Source organism: Pipistrellus hanaki, assembly GCF_964339955.1.
Source record: "Pipistrellus hanaki genome assembly, chromosome: 8".
NCBI lineage: Eukaryota > Metazoa > Chordata > Mammalia > Chiroptera > Vespertilionidae > Pipistrellus > Pipistrellus hanaki.
In genome coordinates this window covers 50,670,789-50,695,584 of record NC_140510.1, presented here as the reverse complement: position 1 = coordinate 50,695,584, position 24,796 = coordinate 50,670,789, and the positions used below count along the sequence as shown (strand labels likewise).

Below are 24,796 nucleotides of genomic sequence, written 5' to 3'. Positions count from 1 at the left end.
ACACAGCTTCAAGATTATATTCGCTCGTTTCCTCTGGTTGCCATAAGAATTAAAGAGGTTGACTTTGGTTCCAAGAACTGTAACAAGACGTTAATATGCTTCTCATTAGGTCAAATGAATCTAAAAATATACATACATATTCACACACACACACACACACACACACACACACACACACACACACACAAACTTAAATTGCTACCCAATTGATGAACACCCCAAATCTAAAAGATCACACAAAATTTCTAGTCTTGCTTTGTCTTATGACTCATAGGTTGCCTGTAATATGTCTCTAATTGGGAATTAATTTCAAGATATATAATATGAAATTAGATGTTTTTTAATAGAGCAATCAAATGCGATTATGGCAAATAGAAACTGTGGTGGGGGTGATAGGGGATAATGCCACCAATGCAGGCATGATTACTTAAGTAAAGAAGACAAATGTTTAAATAAGTACATGATATCATCTTGTCTATATAATTGTATTACCTTAGTTGTCTAGTATATTTTAGCTATGTTAAATGTTAATAAATTAATTATTATATCAATAATTGCAAAGTATGAAATATTCAGGAAGTTGAAAAATCTACTATATGACCAAGTTTCTCCACAATAGGGAATATTTTTATTACTGACATAAATAAATTGAGCTTAAATTTTAAAATTTTATTCAATTTTATTAAGAAAAATCTCTTTTCCTTATCAAGACCAGTTTCTTCCCTTTTAGTGAAGTTTTACAAATCTTCCAGCTACACTATTATAAAAATCTTCTGGTATGTTCTTTTGTATTTGAAATATCTCTTGCTTGAAATTAAATTCAGTCCTAAAATAGCAACTATATCATCTCCTAACCACTTCCCATTAGTAACAGCAAACTCCGGAGATTAGTGAAGCAGCCTTCATGTATGCAGAAAAAACAAACACCCCTATGGATGATTTAAATGCAGGATTTGGCTATTCATTAAGAAACAGTGCGTGCATATTTGTAAATACGAGTGCCAGAAAAAAAAAAATGAAATCTACAGAAGTGAAATCATTACACTCTATAGACTAAATCTAAGCAGAGTTCAGGTTTGGCCTCTCAGCAGTAATTCTTGCAGGGCTGTGTAAACACTTAGCTCATTAACATTAGCATATCTCTCCCCAAAGTGCAAATGGGTTCTGTAGGTGGTACAAAGAAGCTCTCTTCAATGGTAAGGTTTACAGCCACTAATTTTCCAAAGAAGGTGAAATCTGATGCATGAGAAAAAGTCCCTCATCTGGTGTCATGATTGACAGGTCCATTTGGTTGCTTTTATGGGCGGAGGGAACAGAAATGGGGCCTGACTCACAGGGCAGAGGCTTAGGTTTGGGGCTCTTTTACGACTGCCCACAAGTCTTCTATTGTCACAAATCCTCCTCAGACTAGTGCTTTCAGGTTTTAACATGGGCAACAAATGCTTCTCTGGGCAACAAATGCTTCTCCCAGCCTCTCCAGTTATTCTTTAAATACGCTTCCATTTCCCTGGTAAAGCCTCTTCTGAGGTGCTAAATTTAGCACTGCCAATCAGAAGGACAGGTGGTATGAGACAACCAAATAGATCCCTGTCCCATCAGGCTGCCCCAGGAGAGCCAATCACCAGGGCCCTGCGCTGGGCATGTGGGGCTGTCAGCAGATCTGGCAAATATAAGGGCAGGGCCAGACCCTGGCTCTTGAGCAGTCGTGCATTCCCAGCCTCGCCTCGGGTGTAGGGATTGCATAGAAAAGCAAAACTACACAGTCACAACTGTGTAGTTTTGTTTTTAGGTTTAGAGGCTCACCGATTCATGTCGGAGATGGTCGAACAAACCAACTCTAGATAGGACGTCGTTTCAGAAGCAACCTTGGGCTTAGTCCCACTCTTTTTGGGCACTCTTGAGAAATCAGGTGAGCAGCATCTTTTTTCTTTTTTAACCACAGAGCCCCTTTCTCATTGATTTCCAGTTCCCAGTTGTCTTTGTATGCTAATGCCTAGGTAGAGATGTTAATCTCATGACTAGTGACTGGTGAGGATCCATGACTTGAATCCGCTTGTTAAATTCTGTTTTAAAACGGGCAAACATTGTTCTTCTTGACATTGAATGCTTTAGTGTTCCAGCAATCAACGGTTCACATTGCTTAAATGTGCCTAATATTCTGAAAGTGTTAAAGCTGAGGTCCAAAATGGTGATAGAAATGTTTGCTTCTTTTGTAGACTCTTTGTTCAAAATGTTCAAGGTTATATTACTCAGGGATAGAGTGAGACACCCAAGAATAGCTCTGATAAAATGCGTGTGGTATCAGCTACACCCTGATGGCTTTTTAAGGGAATCAACTGCTGAGCTATCGGTCCCGGGACAGTGACAGAACACTTGCCTGCTGTCAGTCAACTTGGGAGAGTTTATTTTGGGAGCCTGACATTTTAGACGCATACCTTCTGCCCTAATTAGACAAAGGCCTCTGAAGAGCAAGTGCTAAAGCAACAAACTTTACCCAGATAATAGGAATAAAAGATCCACTTGGGCCAGTTAATTGCAATATAGTTAGAAATTTTGGGGGGGAAAGTTATATTATTGTTTTCTGAGCTACTCAGAATCTCATTATGTATTTTAATTCAACTCACTATCAAAGTAGAGGATAGGAGGTAAATGTTGATGCTAAGAAGGGTAAGAAATAATGTTTCAGAGATTCTTTTTTCTAAGTATACTTTGATTCCCCATCTTCCTGGAATTAAATTAGTAATTGCAAATGACTATAAACATATAAATGGTGTAAAATAAGACAGCTCTTTTAAGAAGGTGCACTAGTTTGTAAACAGGAAAAGTTAGACACAAAAAGTATTCCCCCTAACGGTAATATACTATAATAAAGAGTATTGACAAAAGTTTCAGAAAAAAAATCTTTTGGAAATTATCTGAATTTTCCAAATATAAATTTTACTGTCTCAGAGAACTCTTTAACTAAATAAAAAGTTACAATAAGGTACAGAATTATTACTAAAAGATTATTGCTCCATAAACTTATAGTGAACAGAGAATATTATGGAAAAGAGTAATGAAGCAATTGGCCACTGAGAATCTGCTTTTGTATCAGAATAATGGAACAGTCACATTAGATAATAAGGAGTTTGCATCAGGAAATTCTTCAGTCTCTCTGAAACTCATAGACAAAGTACTTTCTTCCACTTAACAAATGGACTAACTGAAAATGTTGTATTCATTTATTTTGAATATTTATGTTATAAACACAGGTCTTTTCATCTACATCTCACACCAGCCTTCCATATTTTAGAGTGTGCACACTGTCCCTTATTAAGTCAGTATTTTTCTTTCAGATCTGTAATAAAATTTGGCCTCCTCACTGAAATTTAACTTTTCCTGAATATTTATTTCAGCAGTAGCAACATTTATTGAGCGTTTACACGATGAAGAAATATTAAGAAGTAGAAAACACTGTATGCTTTCTACAAATGTTTTGCAATTTTGATAAGGCTTGCCAAAACTTTTCAAGTAAGAAAAGAAATTTTAAGGTTCAAATTATTAGTTTTGTTGATGATTTAAGTAATCACCTGAATTACTTAGGTTAAAAATGTCTGAATCTCTGTCAACTTTATAAATATATTCACAGTGAGTGAAAAAATTTGGAGGAAAGAAAATTTTTTTGGAAAATTGTCTCTCTTTTTTTGAACTGCTGCAAAAAATCATTTCACATTTCCATATATCTCTTCTATTATTCTTCCCTACCCTCAACCCATCCACTCCCACCCTCTTACTCTAGCTTCCTTTTATCCCATTCTACCTCAGATTTCTCACCCTTGGTAACCCCGAATTTCCCTCTCTGACCTCTAGGGTACATTCCTTGCTCTGCTTACCTAATTTTTAATTCCCCTCCCCCCCCCCCCATATCCCCTTACACTCACTGCTATGTTAGGCTTTAAGTAAACTCAAAGGCTGACTGTTCAAATTCAAGCCACAAAGGAGGAGGCCCATCAGGCCAGACCCACAGACAATCTATGGAGCAATCTGCTTGAAAATGTGTGTCTCTGTCATCTACAAAATAGCTCCAGAGCTGCCCTTGACTGCGACATTCTAATTTATTTGCTCTTCATTTTCAGAGTGCCTGAGAAGATGGCAGCTCAAGCACCGACGTTTAAGCAGCCGTTACAAAGTGTTGTAGTACTGGAGGGTAGTACTGCAACCTTTGAGGCTCACATTAGTGGTAAGCTCACACATTCCCTCCCGCTTTCCTTCCTTTCCTTTGCCTCCAGCCCAATAAGAAAACTTTGCTCTAAGGACTTGATGTCAAGTTTAGGCCTGCTTTCACTTTGTAGAACTGGTCCCACCCTACGGAAGGATTCTTATAAGGAAGGATATGCCATTCACAGGTTACTGATAATATCTTACAATATCATAAGTTGAAAGTGTTTTATTCATATTTATAATTCTACAAAGCAAAATAATTAGCATCGGATTAAAATTGCTGTCAGAATCCAGCTGTTAAGTAGGGCCAGATTTGGCCATTCTATTTTTGGGTTCAGCTGCAGAGCCAGACTGGAAGCCAAGAACTCAGGCCCAGTAGGGGCCAGCCACAAAGCCACTGGCCCAGCAGCCTGGACTGACCAGCCTGTGTGCCTGAGCCCAGTGGTTTTATGTGGAAAATTACAATACAGCTGACTTTTCTCACAACTTTCAGTGGTGCGCTAACTCCTAATTATTTTATTTTTTTATTTTTAATCTTTAAGTGATTCTAATGAGTGAAAAAGATTTCCAATCATTCTGAAATGACAACAAAAAAATAATATATGCCACTCTGTTGTATCTATTAGAGAGAGAAAAACAATGACCCTAGAAATTTATTTGAAAGAAAGTTCTCTTTTTTTTTCTTTCCTTCTTCATTTTCTTCATAGCTCAGTGTAGGAATAATATCATGAAATGCATGACTTATGAGAGCATCTTGTGAAAAAAAATGGGGATAATCTACAAACTGTATTGGAAACAATTTCAAAATTATTTAATCAGTACTGCCTACTGCACTATCATAACCAGCCATATAAATCAAATGGATTAATTGAAAATCATGCTTGATGTAGCTCCCTAAGTACATTGCCCCCCTTTTGTTTTTAATTTTATGGCTTATAATAAAGTTATAAAATAAGATTGCCTTTTCCTTCCTCTTTCCTTTTGTTTTCTATCTTTTTATGTTCCAATCTTTTTTATAACTGAATAACACTTAAATTTTACAATGCACAAATATGTAATCACTCTTCATTTTCTGTTGTATATGTACATTAACACCAAGTCAATTCTTCTCATGCATGATAAACACTGACAGATTTCAAAAAACTCATTTATCATGTGAGGCCCAGCAACTTCTGAACGAAACAGAACACATATGGCTTCATAGGGAACTTGGCCGGAGAGTGAAGTAGTGGAATCTGGATTCTTCATAGTGTCTAGTTCCTTCACTCTGTGCGCTAATAAATTCTTAGGAAAGCGCCACTGAAAACACTTGATCCCCATGCATCAGTCAAATAAATGATTCCCTTGTCCACAGTAGGAGGCTGGCCAATGGAAGGGTAAAAAAATAAACTTCCTCTAGGTCAATGGTCGGCAAGCTCACTAGTCAACAGAGCCAAATATCAACAGTACAACGGTTGAAATTTCTTTTGAGAGCCAAATTTTTTAAAACTTAAACTTCTTCTAACGCCACTTCTTCAAAATAGACTCGCCCAGGCCGTGGTATTTTGTGGAAGAGCCACACTCAAGGGGTCAAAGAGCCACATTTGGCTCGCGAGCCACAGTTTGCCGACCACGGCCCTAGGTTGTCCTCATCTCCTCCCTGAAGGATGATCGGTCACTAGCCTTTGTGCTAATGCAAATTACCTGTGCTCTGAATGTACCTCTTTGCCTGATGGTGCAGGTGTAATTCACAAAACCATCAACCCACGTGCATGTCCTCAGCTCCACAGTTAGGGCGGGGAAGAGAGCCTGGCTTTTCTACCTGCTCATCAGCTCCACATGTTGTTCTGGAAGACTAGGTTTGGCCTCCTCTCTCTCTGTATGAGAACCCGCCTCTGCACGGTGTGGCATTTTTATGGTGATTGCACACTTGCAAGGCAGGAGAGTTGGAGAAGACGGTGTCCTGTGACCTCAGAGAGGGAGAGAGATGTGCGGTCCTCTGTACTTGTCACAGGCAGAGCTTTCAGATCCCTTAGTTGCTTTCGCTCTTCACTTATTTTCAAACAGGACAGCAGTCGCCTTTTATTTCAGAGCTTCCTTGGCTCATCTCTTTTACATACCCCTCTCATCGCTTGAGGGGTGTGTTTAAGTTGCCTGGCAGGAGGGCAGGAGATGGTCACCTCATGCTCTGTGTGCCACGGAGAGCCCAGGACCTTGGGGAAGCCATGGCGCCTCTTTGGCCTCAGTCTCTTCCCTGCAAGACTAAAGGCGCTGGCCTCCGCACGAGCCACAGACTTGCTTCAGGGTCTGCAGGTTCGCACTTTGTTCCTGCAGCTGTGGTGTCGCCGTCATTCAGTGGCTCTGCACTTTGGGCAGCTTTTAACTGTTAGGACAAGGCTCCGCACCTTGTGGGATGTGCAGAGGACTCATCTGTGCCCAGCCCGGCATGACGGTGAACTGTCTTTGCGCTCCAGGTTTCCCAGTTCCTGAGGTGAGCTGGTTTCGGGATGGCCAGGCAATTTCCACGTCCACTCTGCCCGGCGTGCAGATCTCCTTTAGCGATGGCCGCGCTAAACTGACGATCCCCGCCGTGACGAAAGCCAACAGTGGACGATTCTCCCTGAGAGCCACCAATGGATCTGGACAAGCGACTAGTACTGCTGAGCTTCTCGTGACAGGTACGCTGGGGCGGGCCTGTCCTCCCCTGCACCCCCCGAGGGCACCTTCAGGCTGTGGGTCCCCAAAGAGCCACTGAGCACAAGTACCAGCAGCTCCAGGCCCATAACGGCCAGCTAGAGGCTGCATTTGAGAGCAACGCTGTTTGCCTTATGGGATTTTCCGTTTCCTCTCAACCTACAGCACAAACGTGGCTGAGAATCAGCTCCTCTTTGCACATACTATATCAAACACTCACAGGTATATTTAGGAAAGGTTAAAAATCATGTTTCTGAGCAAGTAGAAAGGCTTGGGGACTTGTTTATAAGCCTGATAAAGAAGTATGCAGCTCCCCAGGAATTCACACTTAGATGATTCTGATGCAAACATTACACAAACCACCCATTTAAGAAACTCTGTTCTGGGCTTCAAAGTTTAACAATCTTCATTTATTTTTAATTTCTAATACTGTGACACAGTAAACATGCACAGAAAAAAAAGCCCATGCTTGTTTATTATTCAGATGCCTGACAGTGTCTCCAGAAAAGTTGTAACCAGCCCTCAGGGCCACTGTCCTTTTCGCCTCTATGCTTTACTTCCTGATAAGAGATCAATACCCAGACTTTTTACCATTATACAACTTTGCAATTACACAATAATATCGTTCAGGAGCTGCATAATGTCATATGTGTTTACCCAATAAACTATGCCTTTAGCACTGTTCAAGTTTGGGCTATCACTGACTAAGCAGAAGGCGCATCAGGTAACGTCAGGTGTGAACATACATCCAGAAAATTCAGAAATGGAAAATGCACAGGGTTGACAGCATCTGCTATTATTGATTACTCAATAACATATAGAAATTATTCCCATCAGCTCTTCATGTTTATTTTAATTTTTTTTCTTTTGACATCATTAACAAAAAGAAATCTCCTTTGCATAGCATAGGTAACATTAAATCACATTGTTATTTAGACTAACATTTTAAATGCAAGTAAATGTTTGGGTTATTTGAATAGTGACCAAGTTGGGAATGATTTAGGTTTTGTAAAATTAAATTAAAATGTAATGATCCTGTAAGTCACAGGTACACTCTTCAAACCAACTATTGGAATTCATCTGAATGCACCTTACGGAAATATGAAAAGTTACCTTAACATGTTAATATAGTGCTAGACTAGAGGTAAGGTTGGGAGAAAGTGCCAGAAAGATTCTCTAGAAATGTTATAACAAGATTGAGGCTTTATATATATATATATATATATATATATATATATATATATATATATATATATATATATATATATATTATGTGATGGCCTAGAACTGCTAAAACTGCTAAACAGCACAAAGCCAATAAAATAAAATATGGTGGCAGGATTGCCTTCTGCCATCTGCTGGCTCCATTCTTGCTGTCATCTGCTGGAGGAGCTGGGTTCAAGGGCAGTCAAGGATATTTGGTTCAGCAAGTCATTGCCTGGTTCTGGCATCAGAGCTGTGATTGTTTAAAAATAGCCTTCAGGGAGCACCATGGCTGCAGTCCTGACTTTCCTCTCTCCCCCTTGCAGCAGAAACAGCGCCACCCAACTTTGTTCAACGACTGCAGAGCATGACCGTGAGACAAGGAAGCCAAGTGCGACTCCAAGTGAGAGTGACTGGAATCCCTACACCTGTGGTGAAGTTCTATCGGGACGGAGCCGAAATCCAGAGCTCCCTTGATTTTCAAATTTCACAAGAAGGCGACCTCTACAGCTTACTGATTGCAGAAGCGTACCCTGAAGACTCTGGGACCTATTCAGTAAATGCCACCAATAGCGTTGGAAGAGCTACTTCAACTGCTGAATTGCTGGTTCAAGGTACTGGCTGGAGGCTGAGGAACAGGGAGAAGCGGGGAGGGCTGCTTCAGGACAAAGTTGGGCCTAGGTCCATCGGCCTGCCCTCTGAGGGAGGTCTGGCAATGTTATGAGCTGAAATCAAAGCTAGCTTTTCAATACCCTTGAAAAGTCTTTGAGATTCTCAGCAGGAGCTCAGAATGACTGAAGCAATCTGTAGTTATTAGCCCCAGTAGAAGTCTTTTAGTTGTCATCTACAATTTCAAGTTACTGGCAGATAATGAAAAATAATGTTTAAATGCCTAAGTAAATCCTTTCTCTCTCTCTCTCTTTCTCTCTCTAATTCTTTATTGTTTAAAGTATTACATGTCTCCTTTTTCCCCCATTGACCACTCCCCAGCCAATCCCACCCCCTAGCACATCTAAGTAAATTCTTATCTAATAATGAACATTTTTCTTTTTTTAAACCTATTTGATGTTCATACAAAATCCACAGCTTTCTTCATTTTCCTCTATTGGGACATCTAGAAAACCTTCCTGACTCTGTAGTCAGAACTAAAAAAATGAGACATGGTGCCCCCTCCTAAATATTTATCTTTCCCTTCCTACAGGTGAAGAAGTAGTGCCCGCTAAAAAGACAAAGACAATTATTTCGACTGCTCAGATTTCAGAAACAAGACAAACCCGAATAGAAAAGGTATTTTTCTGTAAGGTCGGGGGTCAAGCCTTTCAGACTGTGGTTTCACCAACTTCCTTCTCATCGCGGGCTTTGTTTTTTGTCTTTTGCAGAAGATTGAAGCCCACTTTGATGCCAGGTCAATTGCAACAGTAGAGATGGTCATAGATGGTGCTACCGGGCAACAGCTGCCACATAAAACACCTCCCAGGATACCTCCTAAGCCAAAATCGAGGTCTCCCACCCCACCATCCATTTCTGCCAAAGCACAGTTGGCTCGACAGCAGTCCCCATCGCCAATAAGACACTCCCCTTCCCCGGTCAGACATGTGCGGGCGCCAACCCCATCTCCTGTCAGGTAAAACCACTTAAAAGCGATCAGGTCACTATGTATTTTTGAATTTGGTTTCACCCAATAAGAAGAAAAATAGAGGGAAGCAATAAAAAAAAATGTGGCATGTTTAGCCTTGGCCAGTGTGGTGCAGTTGGTTTAGCATCTTCCCCTGCACCTTAAGGTGCCAGTCAGGGCACATGCCAGGGATGCTGCTCTATCCCCAATAAGGGGTGGGCAGGAGGCAACCAATCAGTTTCTCTCTCACATTGATGTTTCTCTCTCTCTCTCTCTCTCAGTTCCTCTCTCTCTAAAATCAATAAAAACATATATTTTTTTAAATGTAGTATGTGATCAAGGAGGTAAACAGAAAGGGTACTAAATATGATTTTCCCAAATCTCCTCTGTCCACAGGTAAATTGGAGAATTTTATATGCTACAATTCTAAATTCTTATATGTATACCATTTAACAAGCATCTGCTTTGTGGGGACGGAAAAAAAGCACAGCGAAATGAGAACAGCACAGAATTGGTTTGGTTGCTCAATGTTGAGTCAAACCTGATCACTTGCTACCAATGTGATTTAGGAAAATATTTGTAATAATTAAATGGTCTGTGTTAAACATGTGATTGGTATGCTATGTGCGTTATCTCATTAAATATTTGAAGCAACCTCTAAGAATTTTTACCCCTAATTTTATAGATAGATGACTGAAGCTAAAGAACTTAAATAATTTGCTTAAGGTTTTGGTCATGTCATTTATAACTTAAAGGGAATCATAATAAGGATGATCTCAAGGTATATTGTGAGTATTTGAGATAATTAGGTGAAGGTACCGTATTTTCCGGCGTATAAGACGACCCCCTAATTTTACATTTAAAACATAGGTTTAGGCCTATATTCACTGTATAAGACTACCCCCCACTTCCGAGGCAATACCAGTTCTTTTTTTTAATAGACTGCCTCTCTAACTCAGCCAATCCAAGCAGGCTTTTTATGCATGCAAATTATGCATGTTCTGTACCCAAAGCTACACTGTGTTCTACAATAGTAAAAAGCGGAAGTGGGGGGTAGTCTTATACAGCGAATATAGGCCTAAACCTATGTTTTTACTGTAAAATTAGGGGGTTGTCTTATATGCCGGAAAATACGGTAGATTGTAAATAGAAAATAATTATACAAATGTTCTTATCCTTTGATAATAACTAAAACCTTCTAAATATTTTGCATATGCTTAAGTTATTTTATCTAAAAAATAAAATGGTTTCTAGATTCAGTTAATAGGGGGGTATTTTGGAAAGTGAGCATGTATCAGGTCTCAGAAATTATATAATCACGTATAAACTGTAGACAGCAGATTAAAAACTTTGGAATTTGGCTTAACGTTCTGAGATTTTTAATATGATGAACTAAAAATTGTGCAAAGTTTGGAGGGGGGAAAAATGTGTTTCTTGACCAATTTGAATGAATGTTTTAAATGTAGAGAAAGTTTCCATGAAAGAAAAATTACAAAAGAAATATAATAAGCAGATAATTGACCTAAAAATATTCAAACTTATCGCGAGGTTACTGTAATCAAAATAGTATGCTACTGGTGAGTAAATAGAAAATACACCAGGGGAGCGGAGCAGGGTCCAGAAATAGATTCAGATATTCAGGAAATTCAATTTTCAATCAAAGTGACCTTTCAGTCCAGCGGGGAAAGGATATTTTCCTTGATAAAGAATCAAGGCCCAATTAGTTGCCCTTTTGGAAGAAAACAAATAATAACCTTTGCCTCACACCATTTGTAAAATAAATCTCAGCTTGACTAAAGAGCTAAATTAAAAAATAAAAACCAAAACAATGGGAAGAAAAGCCTTTAAACGCTTTTATGAAGGAGAGCCTTTAAAAATATACCCTCAGATTCAACTATCTAATAATAAACATGTATGTATGGCCAACGCAAGGTTATGGCTAAACCAAACAGACATTTGTGAATACATTTTAAAGTTTAAAATGTTTAAAAGTGTTAAAACAAATACACAATGTCTGCAATGTGAACGTACAAGCCTAGAAACAATACATAATCTGCATAACTGTGCATGCTGAGGCTGGGTAAAACCCCATACAGAAGCAAAATGCTAACATTAGTTGTGGGGGAAATGTTTGCAATACTTATGACAAAGAACTAATGCACCAAGTATACTAAAAAACCTGTACAAATTAATTTTAGAAGGAAAAAGAATGACAGAAGACAAGCATTTCACACAAGAAGCAATTTAAATGTCCAATAAATATATGAACAAAATTCTAGATATTTTTCAATATTTATTATAAAGATATTGGCAAACACTAATGTAAAGCCTTGAACAAAAGCTCAGTTGAAAAAATCATACCTAGCTAACAAATAGAAAAAGTGTTCTGTCCCAGGCTTAACTCCAAGTTTGCACAACATGAAATCACAAGACAGGCCACGCGTGATTTGGGGGGCATATAACAACCTCACCGTATTTTAGATCTAAGCCTAAGAGTCACTGAGAATCACAGAGCTTCCTGATTCCATGGAGCACTTCGAGTTCTGAAAATTCATTAATAACAACCCCATAATTACTTAGCCCCCATAATTTGTTTTATCATAATTAAGAAATAAAACTATCAGTTTTTATAGAGAAAATAATGATTATCCAAGCTAGATTGCTTTCTAAAACATACTTCATTGAATAAGGTGCACTGTATCTAGCTGTGACCAGGTGATTATTTTTTTATCATTAGAGCAGAAATAGCACTTTCCTATAATGACTCCACTTACAGAGATTTTCACAGTTATGGGCTTACCTGCAACCTGCTGCTAAGAACTCACATCATGCTAATCATGCCTTTCGCTTTTTTGAATTAAACCCAATTTACTGAGTACAGCAAGAACAAGGCACAGGTTGAAACTAAGAAGAGCATGTCACTTTGCTTTTCTTCAATTAGTGTAGAGCCAAGTTATTTTAAACTGGTCTTCGTTCTGTTTCTAAGGCAGTCACTTCCAAAACAGAGACAAGTTCCCCTAGATTGCCCTTTAGTTGATTGCAACTTTGTTTATAAAATGTAAATTGGTTTAAAAAAAAACAACACCTTCTTCAAGAAAGTGATTGAGATTCTTCATTAAATTGGTTAATATTGTAATGTTCTGTTGAGTTACTCTGTGATTTAGAGCAGGTATCAACTGTACTTTCAGCCTTAATTAGAATAATTGTTTCCCTCGTTATCAGTATAAGTTAAATACCAAACGTAGTGCCAGAATACTTTTTTAAATTAAATTTATTGGGGGTGACATTGGTCACCATGAACCCATGAGTTTCAGGAGTGGGCTTATACGTTACAAGATCTGTATATTGCACCTTGAGCCCACCACCCAAGGTCAAATCTTCTTCTGTTACCATATATTTGGACCCCCGTCTTCTCCCACCCCCAGAATACTTTTATAAACATTTTATAAATATTTTCCCATATGAAGTACCAGTTACATGCAATGATGAGGCAATACTACCACCTAGAGGGGAAAGTTAATACACTTCTTACGGAGTAAGAATTAAATTATGAAAATTTTATCTTAAAATAGTTAACTAACCAACCCCTAGAACTGTTGATCTGAAACTGCTCTTTTTTGTGTGTGACTATAAATGCCAGGATTTAGCACCCAGATGAATGCTTTTGTACTTTGGACACACATGAAAAGCAATGCAAACTATTTTGGAAGAAGCCACGTTATCAATTTAATAAAAAGAAAAACCATAGAATTCTTGGGTTTCAAACTAGCCAGCTGCTACTTTAACTACAAGGATACTTAAAAGAAGTCCAGAGCATGACACAATGAGGCTGAGGGCAACAAATACAGAGACAGCTTTAAAGAGCAAGCCACACACTATGACTAGAGCAGCGGTTTCCAAAGCACATTGCACAGCCTACACCCCAAACAGTTCTGAGAAAGCACCTCCTACCAGAAGGTTGACAAGGCATGAGGGCATGGTGCAGGCTGTGGGAAGTCCCACAGGAAAATAAAAGCCTCGCTTCCCCAAAACACCGTTGCTTTAACTGATCTCAAAATAAATGTGACACTTGACTTACGGCTGAGAAGTACTATAAATCCAGGATCATTTCCCACCTCAGTCTTAAATAGGTTTTCTGTTATCGTTTACAATTGCTCTAGCTTTCCTCCTTTTCCTCTCTTGGGTGATGTTTGCATCTTCATCCTGGTTTATTATTGTAACTTTTTATCTAAAGTGTTTTCATGCATTTGACTGCAGAAACCTCTCTTTGTTCAACATGCACTGTATAGTATTTGCTCTCCCCGCCCCCAGAGTCAGGAGTACTGAGAAATTGAGAGTTGTGGGTCTGATATTCACCAGGGCCTTCCTTTGGCTGTAGTTCAAGGAAGCACCTTCTGTTGTCACTTTTTAAAATGTGAGAGAAGTGGAGCTGGGCACGAAACTCTTTCCCTTAGAATTAAGTCTGGTTCTCAAGTTTCAGCGAGAGTAAGGCTTAGGGAGCCTTAAGACAGATTACATTCAAGGACATCATTTGCCTCGGAATACATTACCGAGGCACCCGTTGTAAAACCCTGCATTACATTAGACATGTCCAGATTTCCCTGCCCTTATTCAACTCTCACGGCCAGAGAGGAGTGCCTCGTCTGTGGTTTCACCTCTGCGGCTTGCTTTCAGGTCCGTGTCCCCGGCCGGGAGGATCTCCTCGTCCATCTCCACGTCCCCCATCCGGTCTGTGAAGTCCCCGTCCCCCATCCGGAAGGCTCAGACCCCCACCCCGGGCCAAGGCCCCGAGGTGGCGCCCCCGTGGAAGCAGGAGGGCTACGTGGCCTCATCTGAGTCTGAGATGAGAGAAACGACGGTGACCAGCGCTACGCAGATGCAGATCCGGACGGAAGAGAGATGGGAAGGGAGATACGGGGTCCAGGAGCAAACCACCATCAGCGGAGCTGCTGCCGCCGCTGCTGCTGCAGCCAAAGAGGTACCCTGAGAGCCGTCTTCTTTCCTCTCTCCAACTAGAATCCCGCCAGGAAAGAAGTCTGTCTGTGCAGGTTGTGCACTGGAACATAAGAATATATAGACACTGAAGACCAGCTCTTGCTTTGTAAAAGTATTTTCTAATTGGGACAAAGGCTCTCATCTGCGTGGTGTACATAAAACATAGATTTTTAACAACCTGCATCTTGTTTCTCTTGGCAATGAGAAGTGCTTATGCACACGTGCATTTTATTCTTATGCACACGTGTTTTTTATTCTAGGTAGCTCAGTTTCCGGGATCCTGTTTGTTGTTTTCTGCAGAATGTAGAGAAAGTTTTCATTTTGAAAAGTAACATGCTTGGCCATTTCCAATCCAGGTGAAACAAGAAACTGACAAAAGTGCAGCTGTTGCGACCGTCGTTGCTGCGGTTGACATGGCCAGAGTGCGAGAACCAGGCATCAGCGCTGTAGAGCAGGCTGCTCAGAGGACAACCACGACTGCCGTGCACATCCCACCTGCCCAAGATCAGGTGAGCCCGCCGGCCAGGCCTGGCTTTGCTCGCATGGATCTGGGATGAGCCAATGCCCACATCTCTCTGAGGATAGCACTGAGCCCAACATGGCCCCGGGTGTCAGGACTTGCTTAGCAAAAGGTTGTCTGAGATACCAGAGAGGTGCAAGACATAAAACCCTCAAGTACCTGGTCTCTGTCACGCAGGGAGGCAGCCAAGAGTTCACTTTCAGAAAGTCAACACGGAGGTCAGACAAGTATTGGAAGTACCACTGTGCTCCCCGGGCAGGGCGGCCTGGACTGTCACTAAAAGGCAGGTGGGGAGGGCGCATTCAGGGCTGTGGCTCCAGGCCAGTCAATCAGGAGTCCAGACGCTCCAAGAGCCAGGCCTGGGAACCATTATTTAGGACAGACATCCCTTTCCTCTAAGCTTCTCCCGAAGACCTTTGCTTTTGCTTCCCTCAAAATAAAACGTGACACTGATTCAAGGCTGGAAAGTGTTATAAATCCAGGATAATTTCCCACCTCGTTTTTTAATAGATTTTTCTGTGATCGTTTAAAATCGCACCGGCTTTCCTCCTTATCCTCTCCTGTATGACGTGTATGCCTTGATCCTGATTTACTGTTGTAATGTTTTATACAAAGAGTATGAGAGTATGTCCCTCTCTCTCCCCCTGTGAAATTAGATGAGAAAAGAAGCAGAGACGTCTGCTGTAACTAAGGCAGTAATGGCTGCCGACAAAGCCAAGGAACAAGAATTAAAATCAAGAACCAGAGAAATAATTACGACAAAACAAGAGCAGGTGCACGTAACTCACGAACAGGTGGGAATGGTTTTTGATGTGAAATGATTGTTGTTGCTACCTGTGTCAACACATATAATAATGTCTGCTGTGGAGGGTGGTGTTGCTTGGGCAACCTGGTGGTTATCACACTAATAAAAACCCTCTTGTATCTGTGTGTTCCTGAGCACTGCATGTCACCAACTGCTTCCCTCATGCAGACAAAAGGGTCTCTGTAAACACACCCTAGAAGTAGAAACAGGGGGTCTAGGAACATTAACTACAAATATGACTGTGAGGGAGGTAAAACCAGGAAGAAGAAAAGTAGGAACAGGGAAAGGTGGAAAAGATCACTGAACACCCATTACTTTGGAAATAACTTAATATCTGCTCCCTTACTCTTTTAAAATATATATATATTTTATTGATATTTTTACAGAGAGCAAGGGAGACGGATAGAGTGTTAGAAACATAGATGAGAGAGAAACATTGATCAGCTGCCTCTTGCACACCCCCTGCTGGCGATGTGCCAGCAACCAAGGTACATGCCCTTGACTGGAATCGAACCTGGGACCCTTCAGTCTGCAGGCCGCTGCTCTATCCACTGAGCCAACTGGTTAGGGCTCCCTTACTCTTTAGGACAGTGATTCTCAACCTTCCTAATGCCACAACCCTTTAATACAGTTCCTCACGTTGAGGTGACCCCCAACCATAAAATTATTTTCATTGCTACTTCATAACTGTAATTTTGCTACTGTTAATGAGTCATAATGTAAATATCTGTTTTCCGATAATCTTAGGTGACCCTGCTAGCGGTTCTCAATTCACAGGTTGAGAACCAGTACTATAGAGCCTAAGACCATCGGAAAACAGAGATATTTACTTTATGATTCATTAACAGTAGCAAAATTACAGTTATGAAGTACAAACGAAAATAATTTTATGGTTGGGGTCACCACAACATGAGGAACTGTATTAAAGGGTCGCAGCATTAGAAAGGTTGAGAACCACTGCTCTAAGCAGTATAACTATGGTGCAGACAGAAAAAGAGTATGGTCACACTAATGAAAATGAGATGATTTATTTCATTTAGTAGTATCTCCAGAAAAATTATTTCACTTCTGTTTTTGAATGCCTATTTTGTTATATTTAATAAAAATTATGTCACTTCCATTGGAGATCAGGAGACAATATGGTTTTATTTTTATTATTTATTTCAGATAAGAAAAGAAACTGAAAAAGCATTTGTACCAAAAGTAGTAATTTCTACAACGACAGCCAAAGAACAAGAAACTAGAATTTCTGGAGAAATTACCACAAAACAAGAACAAATAACTCAAGAAAGAGTAAGTGTAATTTTCTAAGTACCTGTAGTTCCTTGTCAAACACATTTCAGTCAACTACATGAGCTCTATAACCACAACCTGTAATAGAAGGCATCTTTGAGTGTATTTTCTTCTTGTTAATTCTCTATGTCTAGTATTGAAACTCGTTCATGATGGAAATTCTGTTCTCATTACAGTTTACCACTCAATTAATCTTGTTTGGGGAGATTATTTATTAGGACATGTTGGGGCACATCATTTCTAGAGCATACAGAAAATAGCTATCACCCCAGACCAGTTGCCCAGTTGTACACTCAAGTTTTTCATGCACAGCCTGATCCCTCAGTCACTTCGATTATAACACAAAAACTGCATAGTTGTAGGACACATGCTTGTACACACACACCAGTCATGAACACACCAACTGAATATCACAAGAAAGTGAGGAAATACTGGACATCAAGACCAGTACTGCTTCAAGAAAGAGTCCTCATCATGGATTGATTCCCAGTGACGTAGGAGTATTTTGTCTCTGCTTTTGTGTCATTCTGCCATGTGGCAACAACCTCAGTGTCACCTCGTGAGAAATCAAACCTTAAAGTGCCAGAAAAGAGGCATCTGCTTTGAATTCTTTCGTGTTTGGGGGTTGCTTGTGCTTACCTTTCTTGATCTCAAGCTCTTTGCTGATCCCAGAACTACTTTTTTGAAAAAGTCCAGTTGAGAACCTTTTTAATGTGTTTTAATGCTTAAAAGGCTGGCTACCAGCTGTTGGATTGCTCTTTCTCTCCCGATAGTACCTGAGAGACTTTGGATGCATATCAAGGGCACAGAAATCCCCCGTTGCCATCACAACGCTGGTGACTGGCAGGTTCAGCTGCCTATATTTTTCCAGGCATTTGCCATGGGCCACTCACGGGGTCCATAACATGTCAGCCCTTCTCAAAGACCAGACCTTTTCAGTTACAGGACAGTTTGCTACAGGGCAGGTAGGAAATAAAGGAGCCCATTCCTCAGAAAAACAAAAGTCTGTGTTTTAATACAGGTGAGGACCTTTGAAATGGAAAAGTGATGTTTTCTCCCCTGAATGTTGCAAGATACCTTGCCATTTCTTTAGCCCCCTTTGAAACTCAAATCTTTATTTTACTCTGAAAATCAGATAAGGCAGACAGCTGAGACAACGGCTGCATCCGTGGTGGTACTTGCCACTGCAAAGGCCACACAACTAGAAACAGTTTTGGGAGCTCAAGAAGAAATTGCCACACAGCAAGATCAAATGCATGTAACTTATGAACAGGTGATGACTTCCTGCCTGTGTTAAATTCACTCTTGTGTCATCTTTTGCAAGCCACCTGCATTTTTATCATGGATCGTAATCACCACTTTTCCACCTCGTCGTTGTCTTATAACTCAATAGGAAAACTTCACAATCTCTATGCCGTCTACCTAGCATTCACTGCCACTTTTCATTCCTAACCTTCACACTTTCATTGGATTGTTACTAACATGATATTATAATTCACTTTAATGTCTTCCGATTGAAGTAGACTACAGTGTACACGTTTGTTGATAACAAGCAAAAGTATGTGTTATTCATGGATGGCTCTGCTGAAAATTTCCATACATTATAATAAGAATAGTGTGAGAAAGAGAAATGTATCCCTTATTCTTTTGTTGCTAATCACATTTTTTTCTTTTAGACTGAACTCTTTTGTTGTTAATATTTTTACCAATGAATGATCAAAGCACCTCAAATGATGTATTTAAGTATGACTAAAATGTCCTTGACTAGGGAGAAATTTTGCTTCTTTTCTCAGTTTTAACTTCAGTTTTTATTATTAGAGGGTGTATGAAATTTAATGACCATTTTTCTCTCTTTTTTTTTTTATCATATTACCAGATAAGAAAAGAAACTAGGAAAACAGTGGTACCTAAAGTTATAGTTGCCACACCCAAAGTCAAAGAACAAGATTTAGTGTCAAGAAGTAGAGAAGGCATCACTACCAAGAGAGAGCAAATTCAAATAACTCAGGAAAAGGTGAATACAGATATTTAAAACTGGAAAGGTTTACCTTTAGACTGATTCCTAGTAAATAATGACTATGATGTGGTATAAATTATTAATGTTTATTTTCCTTTTTGGATCCCAAACTAAAAACAAAATGGTAATTACATGATGGCTTACCATTAATCTTATTTGCACATTTGATTTTCATCTATGTGTAACATTTACAATTCATTTTATCCACCACCATTCTTTGCATGAAGAAGCAATATATAGAGTCACCTGGAGTTTTTTTTTATAGTTAATATTTCTAAGTTTTGTGATTCCCACTCAGTGTGTGCAAATATTGCCAAGTGAAAGCTACCGTATTTTCCGGCATATAAGACGACACTGTGTTGTATAGTAAAAAGCCTGCTCAGATTGGCCAGAGTCAGAGAGGCGGTCTATTAAAAAAAAGAACTGGTGTTGCCTCGGAAGTGGGGGGTAGTCTTATACAGTGAATATAGGCCTAAACCTATGTTTTAACTGTAAAATTAGGGGTCATCTTATATGCCGGAAAATAAGGTAACTTTTTAATGCTGAATAACTGGGAGGGATGGATGGGTCATACCATGAGTGTATGAACTTTTGTACAATTTAAACCTTGATTTTACTGTAATAATCAGATGAGAAAGGAAGCTGAGAAAACTGCCTTGTCTGCAATAGCAGTTGCTACTGCTAAAGCCAAAGAACAAGAAACAATACTGAGAACTAGAGAAGCAATGGCTACTAGACAAGAACAAATCCAAGTTACTCATGGAAAGGTGACTATACCAAGTGTGAAATCCCCTATTATAATACATTAATACCAATCTCAGAATTTCTTATGTATGAGACACTATTAACCTAATTTATTTTTATATGGTTAAATTATTAGAAACTAAAAGGCCAAATTATTTATTATTGTTAATATTACTACATAATTGTTTCCCCACTGATCTCTTCACTATTATTTTCCATTTTTGTATTATTAACATCTAGAAATTCTCCAGAAGTTGATGATTGAAATTGCATGCAGGCTAATTTTAATATATTCCATGAACATAAAACTATATATATATATATAATATATTTATATATATATATATATATCACTATATATATCAATAGTTATATATGTATAGTTATATATATGTACAGTTTATATATATATATATAATTATGAAATATATATGTTGAATCTTACTGACTGTCAAGAAGATGTATGTTTTGAAGGGGTCATAAATTCAGTATATTACTGTGTAGAGTGTGGACTTATTTAAGAAAATTATCCATCATTTTCTTCATGTGAAACATTATCTTTTTTCCCTCTGAAAATACCAGATGAGAAAAGAAGCTGAGAAAATGATAGTGCCTGCTGTAGTAGTTCCCACTAAAGCTAAATAAGATATGATATTAAAATCCAGAGGAGGAATTATCCATCCAGAATAAATGCACATAAGCCATGAAAATGTTATTTGTAGCTATGGAATTTCTATGAATTAACTTATTTCCCATGACTCTTTCATTTACCTCACATGAGCTATTTACCTAATTTTATTCTTTATTGCTAATACAGTGTTTAGAAATCAACAACTAAAGTTTTTTCAATTTCTTTAGCATCATGGTTGAGTCCTATCTGTATTTCTCTCAGTTTTGTGTTCTATCTTTACATCTTTGGGTTTTTTTCTAAAACATGAATTAAGATTAGCTTTTTAAACATTTATCCAAGACTAATATTAAATGCCATATCAGCCTTTCAGAAGCGTCATAGATGCTAGAAATTCCAATAGGTAACATACTTCATGAATGATGTTATTTGAATTTTTGTTATTTCTAAATCACATAAATTTGACTATCTTGCTTTTGTTGTTCAAAATTAGCTAATAATGGAAGCTGAAAAGGTGGCTAGACCCAAAGTAATAATTGCCACTGAAAAACCTACTGAACCACATTGCCAAGGACTAGAGAAGGATTTGCTACTAAGCAAGAACAAATATGTCTTTTTCGTGAAGAGATGAAAACTGATGCTATGGAGATGAAAAGCATTGTTTCATCCCACTTCATCATCATCTCTCATAACCTTTCATCTGTCATGAGTCATTGTGGTCCTGGTGTTCCATTTAATCACTTAACTGATCAACAAAACATGAGAGATGAGATCCAGTCCAGTTCCTCCGTGGAACAGTTAGCCTTCCCATTTGTGGAAAGCCAGATTAAATAACACTTCTCTTTGTGTCTCTTAAATCAATTCTCACTATTTAACTGGTATGATTTGGGGTCTTTGGTTCAATGAGTGATGTTAGGATACACTAAGAAACAAAAGCAGCTACGAGCATAGAGTATGCATGTTTAGTTGTCCACCATTGTCATATGTATAAGGACTTGGTGTACATTAACTCTAGAAAAAAATACATAGGTGCTTCCCTAATTTAAGATATCATACTATAATTAAGATTCCTTTTATATGTACATAAGTTTTATAACAAGATCTGTATATTTCAGTTGGCAAAAGATCATTTCTTTGAGTCTATTCCTCATTTTTAAAACTAAAACTCAACCTGATAACTTTATAGATTGGTTGAAAGATTCAAATGAGATATAATGTAAATGCAATCAACTCTACGAGCAAAGTTATAGATATAAGATAATATAAACATTATATAATATAATATATATTATCTGTTGAAGATGTTAACATTTCAAACATCTGCAAAATTAAGGCCAACTAATGGCCTATATGATTAAAAGAAAAAGTAAATAAGCAGATGAACAAACTTCACCTAAATCTCACATATATTTTACAATTTTTTCTAAAATGCCATTTAGAGTGAAGATGATATTTGTAGTTCTTCAAGGCAGATTAATTAAAGTGTATCTTCCTAGAAGGAAGCACTAGATAAAGCACTAGATCACAAACGGCCCAATTCCATCTCAAAAAACACTCATTTGTATCTTAAATGGTTCAGATAACAATTTTAACAGTTATACAGGTAGCATACTTGGAAAACATTTCAGATGCAATCTAGATGCTATTCACAGCAGTAGGAAAGAAAACTGGCCATGAATAAAATATTCCAGCATTACTCTGAAAGAGCACTGATGGACATGGCAATGTGATTTTTACAACATGCTTTTTCCAAGTATTGCATAGAGTCAATCTTTAAAAGAGACACTCCTGTCCTGGTTGGTGTGGCTTAGTTAGTTGAGCATCTTCCCGTACACCCAAAAGGTTGCCAGTTCGATTCTTGGTCAGGGCACTTGCCTGGGTTGCCAGGCTCAATCCCAAGTAGGGGGCATACAAGAGGCAGCTGATCAATGTTTCACTATCACATTGATGTTTTTCTCTCTTGCTCTCTCTTTAAAAATCAATACAAAAATCTTTTTTAACAAAGAGAAACTCCTTTGCAAACTGTGTTCCCATTTATGTTAATCAAATTCATGAAATGAGAAAACAACATTTGTTTCCTTTTTTCCTGTTAATTCCCAGAAATAATGAAAGTAAATTGAACTTCTATTGGAAAATTTGTTCTCTTGAATACAAATATAACACTTTTTCATGTTTATCACAATATCTTCATTTGTGTGTTTTAAGAGAGATATTTTCTTATAGATTAAAAAATTCTTATCCCTGCAGAATCATAAGTAAATGAATGTGCTTCTCTCTGTGTTCGTGAGCTTTCATGTTATCTCAGTTCTGCATGCACTGTACAACTTTGCAGCAACTGATTTCTTTGGATGGCATTTGAGTACATTTTTATCATCACTGTCATTGTGTCAACACAAGACTAACTGATTGAGAAGATAACAAAAAGAATCAATGAAGATATCCAGCCCCAAAGTTCTGATTTCTTAAGGGCTAATTGACTGCCTCAGACATAATGCTTGAAAAACTCAAAATCTTCTTACTATTTTATATACATGTTGTTGTTGTCCTATGTTGTGTGTGATTTAATGTCTAGTCTAAAAAAGCAGTTGTATACAGAGTCTATCTAACCAGATGTCCATCCATTGTAATAATCTGTGAAATATCAAGTTCTTAAGTGCATTTATGAGTTGTTTTTCTAGAAACATTAACATATCTATAACATGGGTGCCCTTTGACTATCATGCCGTTAGGCATTCATCTGCTATCCTATGAGGAGATGGCCCAGCCTGACTTTGACATGCCTGCATATTAATTCTGGAAACCTTGTTTCCAGGTGGACGCTGGGAAAAGGGCAGAAGCTGTAGCAACAGTTGTTGCTGCTGTCGACCAGGCCCGTGTCAGAGAGCCCAGAGAGCCTGGGCATTTTGAAGAATCATATGCTCAGCAGACTACATTAGATTATGGCTATAAGGAGCATGTTTCTGCCACAAAAATAACTGAGCAACCCCAGCGTCCCGCCTCAGAACCCCAGGTTGTCTCTAAAGCAGTCAAGCCTCGAGTGATCCAAGCTCCTTCTGAGACTCATATCACAACTACTGATCAAATGGGAATGCATATATCATCACAGGTGAGTGGGAACCTGCTGCTTTTTCTAACACCCTGGGAAAACAAGTGTAACCTCTGTGGTCATCTGGCGGACAGTGGTGTCACCAAGTTTCATTTCTATGCAGATCAAGCAAACTACAGATGTAACAACTGAAAGATTAGTCCATGTGGATAAACGCCCCCGCACCGCAAGCCCTCACTTTACTGTTTCAAAGATTTCTGTTCCTAAAACAGAACATGGATATGAGGTAAGAGGTTAATAAGGACGAGGAAGAAATAGCTGGCTCAAACGAACTAAACATCTGATGTGTGATACAGAGTTGTCTTTGGTAGAGGCCAATGTGGCCTGTTTTTGTTAGTGTCCATTTGCATTCATAGTGGACTCAGAGCCCCTAAGGTTTGGTTTCTGACACTTGCCAGGCAGAGTGAGCCTGGAGTAGCAGGTGGTTGTCTCACTGCTCTGAAGAGACACATTCATGCAGGCTTCTCTTGGTTTCACATTCTGTAATTATACGATTTACTTTTCCTTATGTTATGAGGCATTTCAGAGTAACTTAGCTGAGAGTGTCTATAAATACTAAAGACAGATATTGAGACATCATAGAGTTGTATCCTCAGTATAACAAGATGGAGGGGAGGTATTATGTGGTAGTTGGGTTGGATTGTTGAGTCAAACAACCCTGAATTTAGTGTCCTAGCCCTGCCCCTTATTAGCTCTGTCATCGGGGCAAATTAACACATGGGAAACCCTTCCCAAGGGGACAGCACAATACTAGCCCTCAGCATTTGTAAACTCTTGTTCTTATTCTACACATCCAAGACATAGAATCCAAACCTTGTATGCTTTCAAAGAATTGTAAGGTACATTTGATACCTATATTTGGGATAGTCCCAACTTACTATTGAAATCAAATAATCACAGAAAGAAACAAAATCAAAAAAAATAGTAAGGAAGCTTTTAAATTACTTCTCTGAGTGCCTACATTTTCATCATCTATTTCATCAAATAGATTTGTGGC

At 38.8% G+C, this 24,796-nt stretch overlaps 1 protein-coding gene across 3 annotated transcripts in view; it reads left to right on the top strand.

Moving 5' to 3' along the window:
- Positions 1 to 1,646: 1,646 nt before the first annotated feature.
- Positions 1,647 to 24,796, top strand: part of TTN (titin) — a 277,411-nt gene continuing 254,261 nt past the window's right edge. For all 3 annotated transcript variants that reach the window (XM_084892040.1, XM_084892042.1, XM_084892041.1), the window contains exons 1-15: positions 1,647 to 1,909; positions 4,116 to 4,219; positions 6,654 to 6,857; positions 8,403 to 8,690; positions 9,278 to 9,363; positions 9,456 to 9,700; positions 14,366 to 14,669; positions 15,043 to 15,195; positions 15,863 to 16,000; positions 17,179 to 17,304; positions 18,440 to 18,577; positions 19,181 to 19,318; positions 19,951 to 20,088; positions 23,506 to 23,799; positions 23,903 to 24,025. In XM_084892040.1, the coding sequence (XP_084748166.1) occupies positions 4,129 to 4,219; positions 6,654 to 6,857; positions 8,403 to 8,690; positions 9,278 to 9,363; positions 9,456 to 9,700; positions 14,366 to 14,669; positions 15,043 to 15,195; positions 15,863 to 16,000; positions 17,179 to 17,304; positions 18,440 to 18,577; positions 19,181 to 19,318; positions 19,951 to 20,088; positions 23,506 to 23,799; positions 23,903 to 24,025 (2,466 nt within the window). In that variant the 5' untranslated portion in view covers positions 1,647 to 1,909; positions 4,116 to 4,128. The remainder of the gene's footprint in view (positions 1,910 to 4,115; positions 4,220 to 6,653; positions 6,858 to 8,402; positions 8,691 to 9,277; positions 9,364 to 9,455; positions 9,701 to 14,365; positions 14,670 to 15,042; positions 15,196 to 15,862; positions 16,001 to 17,178; positions 17,305 to 18,439; positions 18,578 to 19,180; positions 19,319 to 19,950; positions 20,089 to 23,505; positions 23,800 to 23,902; positions 24,026 to 24,796) is intronic.